At 35.6% G+C, this 13,191-nt stretch overlaps 1 protein-coding gene and 1 non-coding gene across 2 annotated transcripts; one reads left to right on the forward strand and one right to left on the reverse strand.

Moving 5' to 3' along the window:
• Positions 1 to 276: 276 nt before the first annotated feature.
• On the forward strand, positions 277 to 4,301 carry LOC103321241 (protein PSK SIMULATOR 2). The gene is made up of 12 exons (XM_016792481.2): positions 277 to 415; positions 551 to 876; positions 969 to 1,061; positions 1,146 to 1,239; positions 1,490 to 1,583; positions 2,113 to 2,210; positions 2,494 to 2,563; positions 2,730 to 2,833; positions 2,923 to 3,039; positions 3,180 to 3,256; positions 3,419 to 3,463; positions 3,580 to 4,301. The coding sequence occupies exons 2-12, from the start codon at positions 638 to 640 to the stop codon at positions 4,070 to 4,072; spliced, it is 1,524 nt and encodes a 507-aa protein (XP_016647967.2). The 5' UTR covers positions 277 to 415; positions 551 to 637; the 3' UTR covers positions 4,073 to 4,301.
• Positions 4,302 to 5,550: 1,249 nt separating this feature from the next.
• LOC148919712 (small nucleolar RNA Z279/snoR105/snoR108) lies at positions 5,551 to 5,659 on the reverse strand. The gene has a single exon (XR_016124840.1). It is a non-coding gene; the product is annotated as a small nucleolar RNA Z279/snoR105/snoR108 (small nucleolar RNA).
• Positions 5,660 to 13,191: the final 7,532 nt, after the last annotated feature.

Raw genomic sequence — 13,191 nt, forward strand, 5'->3', positions numbered from 1 at the left:
ATGATTTCTCTTAAAAGTCTCCGTTTGGTTGCTGAGAAATTGAAGAAATACTTTGTTGCTTTCTTCTGCAAATACCAAGCAATTGAGAAGTAAGTCTTGTTGCTTATTATTTAGGTGCAATTGGAGCAATCTTCCAAGCTTTTAGAGTTTGGGGGCAAACAATGGGCGGGATTTGCTCAGGAGGAGCGTCCGCTAAGCGAAATATCGATATTAATAATGAAGGGAACACTTCGAGGTTTTCCGGGAAACTCAAGTCAATTAAGAGCTTCGGCAAGCAGAAAGAGAACTCAAATTCTTCATATCCTGACGCAATTGCCCCTCGTATAACACCAAACAGGTTTGATTCTGGCGAGCTGCGATCCTCAATTTCCCGCGAATTGAAGCCCTCAACCCCGCTAGGACTGGGGATAGCAAGGTACCAAACAAGTTTTAATTTTGTTAGTTTTTGTTGCAATCAAGACAATTAATTTCTAGATTGTTTTCGTGAAATAAGTATTGATTGATGCATAGTTACTTATTTTTGCTTTAATTCTTGTGTTTTCTGTTGTAGGTCACCCCAAAGAACTCCTTCATAGGAAGAGCTGGCATTGTAGGCCTGGATAAGGCAGTTGAAGTTTTGGACACACTTGGCAGTAGCATGTCTAATTTGAATGTCAACAGTGGATTTCTTACTGGCGGCGCTTCTAGAGGCAATAGAATATCTATCTTATCGTTCGAAGTAGCTAATACAATCGCCAAAGGCGCAAACTTGTTGCAATCTCTTTCAGAAGAAAACATCCAGTTCCTGAAGAAAGAGGTTCTTCATTCAGACGCTGTACAAAACTTAGTTTCCAAAGATATGAAGGAGTTGCTAAGCATTGCTGCTTCTGACAAAAGGTTGTTGCTTGCTGTAGAGAATAGCTTGAATTTCCTTGAAGCAATTTATTCCCTCTTATTTTCTCAACTTTTACTTTCCTGGCCATCTGCAGGGAAGAGCTTGATGTCTTTTCCAGGGAAGTAGTTAGGTTTGGAGACCTGTGTAAAGACCCACAATGGCATAACCTGGGCAGATACTTCTTAAGGTGAGGCAAATTTAGGAGCTTATGCTATGATTATATTTATAACTTTTTGCTAATTTTAATATGATCTGTGAAACAATATTTCAGATTAGATTCAGACGATGATTTAGGTTACACTCAGCTGAGATCAGAGGCAGAAATGACAATGCAGGAATTGACCACTCTTGCTCAGCATACTTCTGTAAGTTGCATTGATGTATTCTTCTGGGTTTTCCTTTAATTTTATGTGTTTATGCAATTTTGGGGCATGCTGCATTAATGATTTATAACCTTTGAATTATAAGATGTCTAATTAGTCTTTAAAGTACTTCTGCTTCATCATTTATTGACATTTCGCATTCCTCTCTCTACCCTTGAATAACACTAGAATTTAAATATTGGATTACCTAATAAATCAAACTTGTAGAAGCTAACCTTTTAAACATTTGTAGGAATTATACCATGAGTTAAATGCTCTGGACAGATTTGAACAAGATTACCGGCGAAAGCTTGAAGAAGCAAAGGCTTTGCATCTCCCTCTTAGAGGTTAGGCATGGAAATCTTTTTTCTTTTTTTTTCCCAGTTTAAGTGAGTGTCGCCATTTGAATATTTGAATTTGCTTAACTTATAACACCGTAACAATTTCTCTTTGCTCCCTTTGGAATTCGTTTTTCCAATTTATATTACACGCCACTGCAGTCACTACCTCTTGTCACAGGAGTCTGCCATTTATGCCATACTTCACTTGCATACTTTGCTGTTGAAAAAAATGATAGTACCAACAAATAATATTTCTGCTACGGTTGGCAGTTAATTTTTTACGTTCTTTCACCTTATGTTATGCTTTTGTGGCCCTTGTTTCCCCTTTTACAATCACAACAAAATGCATATAAGTTTTGTTAGTGCTTATCAACTCCACTTTTACTGAAAAAATGCAGTGTCTGGATGAGCTTTTAATTTTGTTCTCCCCCTTGAATGCTTACTTTAATTGTTTAAGTGTCAGATTTTTGCTTGACACCTCTGAACAATAGCAATGCAGTAATTTATTAACAGGGAGTTCTCTTTGTAATTGTAGGAGAGAGCCTCATGATGTTACTCAGTGATTTAAAACAACAAAGGAAGCTTGTAAGGAGCTTGAAAAAGAAATCTCTTTGGGCTAAAAACTTGGATGAGGTACAATCGTGAACCACTTGTTAAATTTCTGAAAAGGATAGCTCTGTGAAATTTGAAAACCTTTTTCAACAGAAGGCATAATTATTTGCTACTATTTGTTCGAGCCAGTGCATGCTTATTCAAAAAAATCAGCGACATTATTCAAAGTAATCAGCGGTTAAGCAATGTGTGCAATTGAAAGATATTGCTGCAATTATTCATTATTTGCCTTCAACAGGACATGATAAATTTCATTAGAATTCCTTTTTTCCTTAATGCTATCACATTATTTTTCCCTTTGCAGATAGTGGAGAAACTTGTTGATATTGTTACTTATACACATCAAGCAATCCTGGAAGCATTTGGAGATAATGGTATGAGCAACATCTCACAGTGAGATCAACAATTGATACTTGGATACATAGGCTTTAATGGATATACATGTGTTGCTCATAATAGATTTCTTCATCCTGCTTCAAGGAACTTTATGAACAACTCGAAATTGTTTATCACTCAGTCAATTACATCTTTACTCATCAGGTGTGACATGGATTAGTGTGGAGCGTAGCAAAGATCCTCAAAGACTAGGAGTAGCTGGTCTTGCGTTACACTATGCTAACATGATCAACCAAATCGATAACATTGTAAGCTTACTTCTTTATGTCCTTATATTGTGCGTCTTATAGAGTTGGTATAAATTTGCAAAATAGAATGTAATGTTAATCTTTAATAGGCATCCCGACCTACCTCCCTTCCTCCAAATACAAGGGACACATTGTATCAAGGGTTGCCAAATAGTGTTAAGCAAGCTTTACGATCCCGATTGCAGACTCTTGATGCCAAGGAAGAGGTATTACAAAATGCATGATACATAGACATTTGTCCATTATTATTTATTGTAATTTTCCTCATCATGTTTGCATTTCTCTACATTTTGGAGCTTCAGCGTTTCAATATATCACATCCCTTTCCATATTGTGTTTTCTGCAGCTCTTGGTTTCTCATGTCAAAGCTGAAATGGAAAAGACTCTCCAGTGGCTTGTTCCAGTTGCCACAAATACGAACAAGTATGTTGTGTAGCATGTTAATTGGAAGCTGCTATCATTGCTTTGCCTGTATTTGTTTTCATTCTTTTGAATGAAATTTTCCAACTAATTTTATGACTTATTGTCGTTTACTGTCTTGCGTTCACTCATGTCTGTTTTTTCTGATGTTGCAATTTGCGGCAGAGCACATCAAGGTTTTGGGTGGGTTGGAGAATGGGCAAACTCTGGGTCAGTCAAGGCCTCTCTCTCTCAATATCTTCTGATACAATTGATATTGAAAGTATAAGATGCATCTTATCAGTAAAATGCATATGATGATTCTGATTTTAATTCTCTTTTGACAGACTTGAGTTTGGTAAGAATTCATCCTCTGAGATTAACTTGATCCGACTCCAGACACTATATCATGCAGACAAGCAAAAGACGGATGTCTGCATCCTTGAACTAGTGACATGGCTTCACCATCTGATCAACCTTGTAAGGCATGGAGATCATGGTGGTTTGAAGGCTTTGCCTATACGGTCCCCGACTCGTAGAGGATTGGATATTCACTCCAAGATGCAGGGATTCGTATCCAAGACCAACAGCACTAAGCCCCCAAGAATTCAACTTTCAGATGAAGATCGAAACTTGTTAGATGAGGTCCTTGGGAGGGTGAAAAGGGTTCCCGGAGTTAGTAAAAGTCAGGAATTTAGTATTGCCAAGAAGAAAGGAACTGGAGTTTGGGCTTTGAGCAAGAGCACTGGGAGTTCCCCATCAAGGGAGTTGAGTGCAAGAGGAAACTCGGATCAGACTAATGCCTTGGATGTTATGGATGGGATAGATTCAAGGTATTGAGAGACTTCAGTTTCAAATTTCCAATCACGCATTTGTTTTTCTTCTCAAAAATCCAATATTTAGTTAATCATATCCATTCCCCTCTGTATATATATATATATATATACATATTCAGGCGAGCTATTAGTTTTATTGTATATATACACCTGTTATGGTGGTTCCTAATTTTTTGTCATCAACATCAACATGGTAGCACCTATTTATTTATACAAAGATGGGAATTCTTTTATACTGATCTTGCAATTGGCTAGCTCAACTTCAGGGTTTGTTTAAATGTAACGCCTGGCAAATTTTGTTGACAGAACAGATATTCTAATTTCAACCACCCATTAGATAAGGATATATTCATACCACGAAGGAAGTTAAGGTTTCATCCAAAATTAATTGAAAAGTTGGACATTCTCACCTTCACTTTCTCACACGCTCCCGCATGTGTGGTGAATTTTCAAGTTTAACATGTGGATAACATATTGAATGACATGGAACCTCAACTTTCTTCGTAATCTCAACTTTCTTAAGTATCAGAGTCATAGTCTCAACTTTCTTTAGCATCAAAGCGAGTTGCCTGTCTATGATTAGACCTGGCAATATTGTATATAACCCGTTAACACAACACGAATTCACAAAATAAAAAATAAAAAATAAAAAAAAATCAGTATTTGGATATGGGTTATCGTGTCGTGTTGTTATCATTTTGATCCATTAGCCACCCTATAAACTATCGTGTTGTGTCTTGTCAATTCACGAATACCCATTAACCCGTTAAGCTCAAGGGCCTTTTGGTAAATTTCTATATATCTTTCTTTTCTCTCTCTCTCTCTCTTCAAAACCGAGCAACCTTTGTGCTCTGTTCTTCTCTCAACTTGAGAGTCTCAAGCAGCCACCACACCACTTAACCACCTTGAGCCATCCCAGCCACCTCCCCCCTCTGTCTCCTTTCCTTGCCGATCGATCCCACCTATTCCCTCACCTTCTCCAATGACTCTTCCTCCTCCACTGAATTTGGCTTCCATGAAGGAAAGCTCATCGAGCTCGTCTATTGAGGGGGGTCTCATACTGTTTGATTTTATTTTTAATTTTTGCACCGGTTGATTTTTTAATTGTTTAAAATTTATGTTTATTGTTTTTGTTTATTTTTTTATTTTTTTAATTCTTAACGAATTTATGCCAAGTCTTATGTTATGTGTTAAGAAAAACAGATTAACAAGAAAACGACAGGAATGCCAAGTCTTATGTGTGATCCGGCCATTAGATAGATAGACTAATAAGAAAATCCATTCAATGCTTTTTGGTTGCCCGTGTTTGAGGATAAAAGCATTTGAACTGACGATACTTTGTTGTTACTCCTCAAAAAAAATAATATATCTGTCCCAGCTATTTGTTTTCTGGTTAAGCAATTAAAAACAAAAAATTATTTTACAAAACCAAAAGCAAAAAGTTATTAAAACTGAATTAGTGTTTGGTGTTTATTGAGAATAGGGATCAGATGGTACAAAGATTAGGGTGCCCAATTGTCGTAACCAGGCTTTGGGGCGGACACCCATCTCTCGCATAATTATTGCGAATGCTGACCACTCATCACATCCCGTTTCTGCCTGAAGGATCATGCTTTCTTTAGTCTTCCTTTCGTCCTTTTATAGAACCCATTTCGACCCCTGTTATTCTGTCACCACGTCGATGTGGGACTGCTCTCTTTCTCTCTCTCTCTCTCTCTCACCCCGTGTGATCCACCTATACTCTCTCTACTTACTCAAACTCATGCGCATCTTGTTCCACTCTATTTTATTTAACTGGTGGTGAGATCCATATTCCACAGATCATTTAATTAAGATGGTGAGAAAAATCCGTAGTTCTACAAGATTTTAGTTCGTTGAGGAATGAGATTTTGCATCAATTAATCAGGACATGTACAACAATACAAAGTTAATTTAAGCTCTTCCATTCCACCAGGTTTCAACTATGATTTACCTACTGAGTTTAGTGTAAAAGGGAAACGAACTTTGGGGGAGCTTCATATTGTGGCTCTCTCTCCCTCCCTCCAACTCTTTTATTTGCTCCTATATCGTATGCATAATTACTAATAACAACAATAATAATACCTCTTCTTCCATTAATTCTCTGCAGCCTTCTGTGGTACCTCCTCACAGTCCACATTCCTCATTCCTCGAGTGTTCCACCACAACACTAAACCATCAGTTCAAATGTAATATTTAATTTTTTTAATATAAGAGATTGTCTAAATTACAAGAGATGAGTTTCTCACACATACTCTACCAAGATACCATGGAAGTTCAATCTTTGATGAGACCACTAGTTTGCAAATCATTGTTATTTTTTAATAGACTAGACCGGATTGAGGAACATTTTTTAAATTGTTATACATATACATACAATTCAAATCATCAATAGGGTGTTAGTTAAATTGGCTCAGATTTTTGGTGTGCTTCTAAGTGATCATAAAATCAAGTTACCATGGTACACATGTGTATGAGTTTCCCCTACCCCTTCCTAACTATGCCCCCAAAAAAAACGTTGAATGAAAAAACAAATAAACAAACATTGACGTGTTGAAGTTTAGTTTGGGCCTATAGAGTTTTGGGTTGGCAATTGTTCATCCTAGTAGGCCTAAATGTGGAACAAATGTTTCTTAACTTAAGCCCGTCAGTGATCTACGTGGTGGGGTCGCGTCTCATGGATTCAACAAGGGAGATAATCATATAGTTTTATTTTGTGTTTAGTAAACCCAGTGATCGGTGATTTTTGCTTCATCATCACTCACACGCTTACCAGCTTTCTGACACGTCGCACCGCTCAAATTTAATTGCGGCACATCTTCCGCTGCCTAGCTATTGAACAAATTTATAGGTACACCAGTGGAAACAAGACACACACAGCTCCACGGCCACAGACTCAAACTGAAAGTATTCAGAGAGAGACAGAGAGGGAGGGGGCGCAAACTATGAGTCAGTAAGTTGTATTATCGAGATAAATGTTGGGGTTCCTCACGTGCGGGGCATCGGCTTTGGGGATCAGAATCAGATCACAAATGTTATCAAATTCCTCAAATGCATAATTCAGTGCTGTCTTACTCGTCTTGTAGATGCATCTTCCTTTCTAATGAAAGCATCGATCCATCAAATACATGTTGCTGCTAGCTTCATTCTGAGTCAGAGTTCATCACTCCCACCGCCCATTGTCTCCTTACTCAACACCCGTCCATCCATGCACATGCTTTGCTCTTTCAAATGAATGCTACGTTAGATGATGGTTTTATTCTTTCCACTTTATGTCAACCCATTGTTTTTACTTATATAATCATTATATGAGTCAACTACGTTTGAATATTATTATTTTATTTCTCAAATGCCCTTCCTCTATCATGTAGCGTTGCCAATAATTAAGCTAACATTTCAATTGTTAAAGCATCAATTATGAAATGAATTATTAGTAATCATAGTGCCTGCATTTGCCCTGATTTCTACTAAAATACTAACCTTTGTAGTACAATATGACCAACCAACCACATGAAAGCCAATCCTCCCACAACTTGCATGTATGTGATTTTAAGTGGAATTCAATTCTATAATGACACTTTCCCACTATGTATCCTCTCAAAAGTCCCTACCCCATGATATACAAGCTTTTCTCCACCTTCTTCATGTTAAAGAAAAATGTGAACCTCCCAACATAATTTCGTTATCACTAATTAAATAACGATATTTTATTATTTTATATTAGACTCCATTCAAGACGTAGTATCTCTTAATTACAATCTCTTGCTTCAAGAGAATACTCTTTGATTCCATTATAAAGAAACAAAACGTGTGTGTATAGTTTTGCGGCTGCCCCTAAGTCGAATCTCAGGGTGCCTACGTATCCTTTGAGGGAATCAAATCACTCGTAGTTCAAAGAATTGCAATGAATAAATGACTCATTGCAAGGAAAATTTGATTTGAATTGTATTGAGTGAATTTAGTTGAATAAACCATGGATTTGACTTTGAATTGTGTTTGAGGTGAATTTGATTAAGAATAAACAGGGATTCTATTAAGATTTGGGCAATTGCATCTAGATTGAGTCTCTATATTGCCTACGTACCCTTTTGAAAGGATCAAACCAACATAGTTCGGAATTGATTTGTGTGGAGATGGATATTTGATTTGTGGGAATTTAGTTGATGTAACCAGTGATTCAAAGTTGGTTGCGATTGCATCTATTAGGATGCTAGACTGCCTACGTACTATTAACATGATCAAACCAACGTAGTTCGAAATTAATTTGGAAATTAATGGGTAAGTGTGGCCCAATAATTTCAAATTTGTTCTTTTGAGACAATTTGGAGATTTTCATATGTAGATGATCCCATGGGAAAATTGAAAATTAATGGGTAAATGTGGCTCACTAATTGATAATTTGTGTTTGAGAGATTTGAATTTAATCTCATTGAAATTCGCATGGGTAGATGACCCATGAGAAAAATTGGATGGTTTTGTATCATTTTTCTATAATTGACATTTGCATTTGGACCCAAGTATCGCTTTGAGGATTTTAAAATTAATTCACTTAACCATATAATAGGCAATTTAGGCCTCTATAAATTTAATGGGTAAATATTTGGATCACCTATTAAATATTTAGGGCTTTTGAGAATTAATTGGCAAATATTTTTAACAACTCCATTAATCTGTTTCGGGTCTTTGATATTTGTAATCGATTAGCCAATGAACAAGGATTCCAAAACATAAAGACTGCGGACCAATGCCGCTATCAAGTTGAGCCAAACCAATAGCTGCCATGTGGAAGTGACGACTCAACGGCTATTCTAGAATCAAGTACCTCATGATCCTTGAAGGTTCACTAGGGGGGAAGGACCAAGCGGGAGTTGAATGACCCAATGTGTATTTCCTTTGTCAAATGGAATATCTAGCTAAGTAATCAGAATGGGAGTGAGACTCGGAGTCGAGTTGAAAAGAATACTAAACCATCCTAAGAAGAACTTGAAAACCGAGTTAGTGAGGCTCCCATATTAAGGACCATATCCATATGGAGAACTTGAGATTAACTCAAATATCTCAACCATATATTTTCGACCTTTTAAAAGATCAAATAAAAGCTTTGAGAAAAGTAAATAATTGATGCACAATGGGCCGCAAGAGAAACCAACAGACAAGTTCGGCCTTTTTTTTATTTTTTATTTTACCTCCACCTTTTCTTGTCTTGAGAGAGAAGTAAAGGATATCAAGAATGGACCATGAAACATGGCTTCCACAACTTTGTTCTTTTCCTTGTTCTAACACAGTAACACAAATTCAAAACCTTGTTGCCATCTCTTCTTGTTTCTATACAACCCAAATTGGGTTTCTCCTAAAGCCATATGCCCTTTACAATTTTTCCTTTTTTTGTTTGTTTGTTTTCTTTCTTGTTTTCTTGGAAGGTAGCTAACTTCTTTCTTCTTTTTCGTTTGATGGAGTGCACTCAAATAGAAAAAGAAATTATAAAATTAAAATAAACTCAATCCTAGACATGTATTTATAAAAAAAACCCAAGCACTATTTAAACATAGAAACACACTCAAAATCAATCACAAAGTCAACTTTTTGGGTGTGTTTATAAATAGGTTTTGAGTGTGTGTAATGATGGATTTTGGGTGTGTTTATATGTTTCAATAGTGCTTGAGTTTTTTTTATAATTTCAACCCCCATTTTGGGTGTTTTAGTGAAACTCCCAAGAAATTAATGCAGTTTCTCAAAAAAAGAGGGAGATAATTGGTCAAGTGTCTAAGAGGTAGAGGTATAACCCTTTGTTTATTTGCATCTACTACGGGAATAGACCCCAAAACCTTTGCTTCATTCGTCAAATATTATTTTTTTTCCTTACTACACTTGGTGGTAGAGAATTAACTTCTCATTTTTCATTTGTATCTTGTTCAGGCAGAGAAAAAAAGAAACAACGAGACAAAAGTAATGACCCATTTTATTTGCTAACTGTCATAGATCTCTAAACCTTTTTTTTTTCTTTCAGGATAAGCCTATAGTTTCTTTCATCCGCAGATGTTTTGGGTTTCTCACCCATGTGGATTTTAACATCCAATTAATTTCAGAGTTACTCACCCATGAATTTGCATCTAAATAATTTCGGAGTTACTCACCCATGGATTTGCATCCAAATGATTTATAGTTTTCTCACCCCATGGCTTTGTGGCATGCTATGCCCAACACAGAACAGAAAATTGAGATGACAGTATGCATGTAGCAAATTTTTTCCTCTTCTTTGTACTATTCTAATTTCTGTAGCAGTTTTTTTTGCTTTCTATCTCTCACCTCCTTCTCCCATTTTCTTTTTCTATTGGAACCTTTTTATAGGCCAACTGGATAAGACTTCCTCCGGCAAACAACACTTTCGAATTTCAAATAAGTGCTAATATGAATTAGTCTCATTTTTAAGCCTATTATCTTATATATCCACCATTTTGAAACACAATACATATCCCAAAATTTTGAAAACACATGTTGGCTTGCATTTATCATTTACTTTTTAAAGAAATGATATAATTTACTTTCATGATTTTTTTTATCTCAACACTCCCTCAAGAATTCCCTTCGATTTGAATCAACAATTGTTAATATACTTTGATAATATGCTATATACCTACTATTAGCACATCTACATGGTTAATGTGCCAAGTTTTTAAAATATTAACATAACTATGATACTTACTAGTGTATCTAATTGTTTATTTCTTCTTATGGGTTTTCGTATTCGTATTCGTTTTGATATAAGTTTTTTGTTTTAATTTTTTTTTTTAAACAAGCTATAATCTAAACTACAAGGAAATGAAAAGTTTATCACACACATTATTAAGATACTACGGAAGTTCAAACTTGAAACAAAGGGTCTGCAAGTAAAGATCCTTTTTCCACCAAACTAGACTTCATGTATATATTTTGTTTCCAACTACATACTATGATTTTAGGTATATCATACTTAATTATTCTAATAATTAGGTATATTATTCTTTTCCGATTAGGTAGTATGGCTTAAGTAATATATTATGCTTAAATTATTTATCATCACTTAATATTTAAGTTTCTGGCATGTTTACTAATCCATAATTGGATTATGAGGAATTTAATTAAGGAGGAGTTGGATTGAGGATAATTAGATTCTGGATTCATATTAAAGTTGTTTACTAAACCATTTATATTGAGAAGAGTTAGATTTCAAATTTTTATTGAAGTTGTTTACTAAATCATATGGAATTAGGGTAAGAGTGGTACTAATTACTAAAATGTCCTTATTGTTGGGTTAAAGTAGATGGCAAATTTGAAATTTTGAAAATTGTGTGAGGATATAATGGGTAAAAGAGATAAATTCCTAATGGGTTAGTTCTTTAGGAATTATAATACCACATCCCATCCAAAAATTGAATTCCTCCAAAATCAAAAATTCAATTCCTAATTTTTTGTGGGCCCCACTTACTTTTCAATTTCTTAATGTGAAGTAAACATAGAAATCCTTCATAGGTAGAATTCAATTCCTGATGAGAATTTCAATTCCTACTAGTGAAACAAGTAAAAAGAAAACCCAAAAAAACTGTGTTGACTAAAAAAATCAACTTAGGCTCAAAAACCAAACCGGATCGCTTTGGATAAGTTCCTGTCACGATCATTGTCTTGGAAAAATCGATATAAATCGACCGAACTGGTTATATTAAGTTTAAATCTTCATTTATATCCAAAATTATTAATAAGCCTAATCAATATTCAAATGAAAGTAATATCCACAAAGCTGACTGCTGGAAAGCTCTACTTTTTGGAGTAGTTGAATCGGGAGCAAGAGTTGGTGTGAGTAGAAGTGGGATAAATTTAGACAAGCCTTTGAGGTACCCATAACATAGGAGCAAGTTGGGGTGCGGGATAAACCTTCTTTTGGAAGAATGCCTTCTGTAGATGAGGAATTGGACAAAAGTGTTAAACCACTTTGTTCGTGCCCTACGGTCTAATAAATGTGTAAAAAAGGGGCTAAAAAAGTTGATCTTCCCCTAAGAGCGGAAATCCCGGGCATAGGAAATTAAGTCGTCCAGGTTTGAAGCAGGAAGCATGCATTCAGGTTGAGAGGGAAAGTGGTTCATTTAGCTTTACGATTGGCTTGGTAACTCAAATGTAATATCTATAAATTTTAGCCCAATTAATACTCAAATGTCTTAGTTCCAACTTATACCAAACTTAATAACTACGGAAGCCTGATTTCTTTTTATTTTCGGTGAACCATATCCGTATTCTTGTTGCGCTTCCCTCTTTCTCTCTTTTCCACCTATTTCTCTTCCTATTTATATGTTCACATTGTTCTCTCTTAATATACCCATAGTACATATTTTTCTCTTCTTCCTATGTTTCTATAAATCCTATTTATCTCTTCTTCACATAATTATTATTTTATATTTTCAAAATGGAAACCGAACCAAACTGGACCGTGTGTAAGTTCAATTTTTAGTTCCAATTTGAGAATAAAATGGACCGAACCCACCCTTAACCAACATTATACTTGTCCTTGTAAATTAAATATTGTACTTAGAGCATCCACAATGTGCTCTATAAACTATCTCCTTAGACAAATTTTATGGAGGAATTGGAAAAGTACAACTTCAACCATGCTCCATATCCACCTCCTAAAATAGGGAGATCTCTATAAGCTCCTAAATATGAGGAGAGAGAAATGACTTCTAGTAGCTCCCTATAATTTATTGTTGCTTTATTTATGTTGAGGCCCAAAGACATTTAAGGCCCCATATAACATATAATGTTGGTCATGCGTTAATCCAAGTTGTATTTTGAAAATTCATTCATTAAATAAATATAGAAATAGTGTGCATGCCATAACAAGCCAATAATACATTTTTCATATGTCAATCACCTACCAAACTCACCTGAACCCAAGTCATATAGTTTACGGGGCTTGCATGAGAGATTGTGGTGTGGAAGGTTATGGAGGTCCATAAGGCCCATAAAGCTCTTAGATAATGGAGACTTTGGGCAAGCTACTTGGTAGCACCAAAGTCCAAGCTCATTACTTTGAGTTCTCCAATGTGGGTAAGCAAATGAGATATTTTTCAAGCACTC

The sequence above is a fragment of the Prunus mume genome, linkage group LG2 (assembly GCF_029339155.1).
Source record: "Prunus mume cultivar Tortuosa linkage group LG2, ASM2933915v1, whole genome shotgun sequence".
In the NCBI taxonomy this organism is placed as follows: domain Eukaryota; kingdom Viridiplantae; phylum Streptophyta; class Magnoliopsida; order Rosales; family Rosaceae; genus Prunus; species Prunus mume.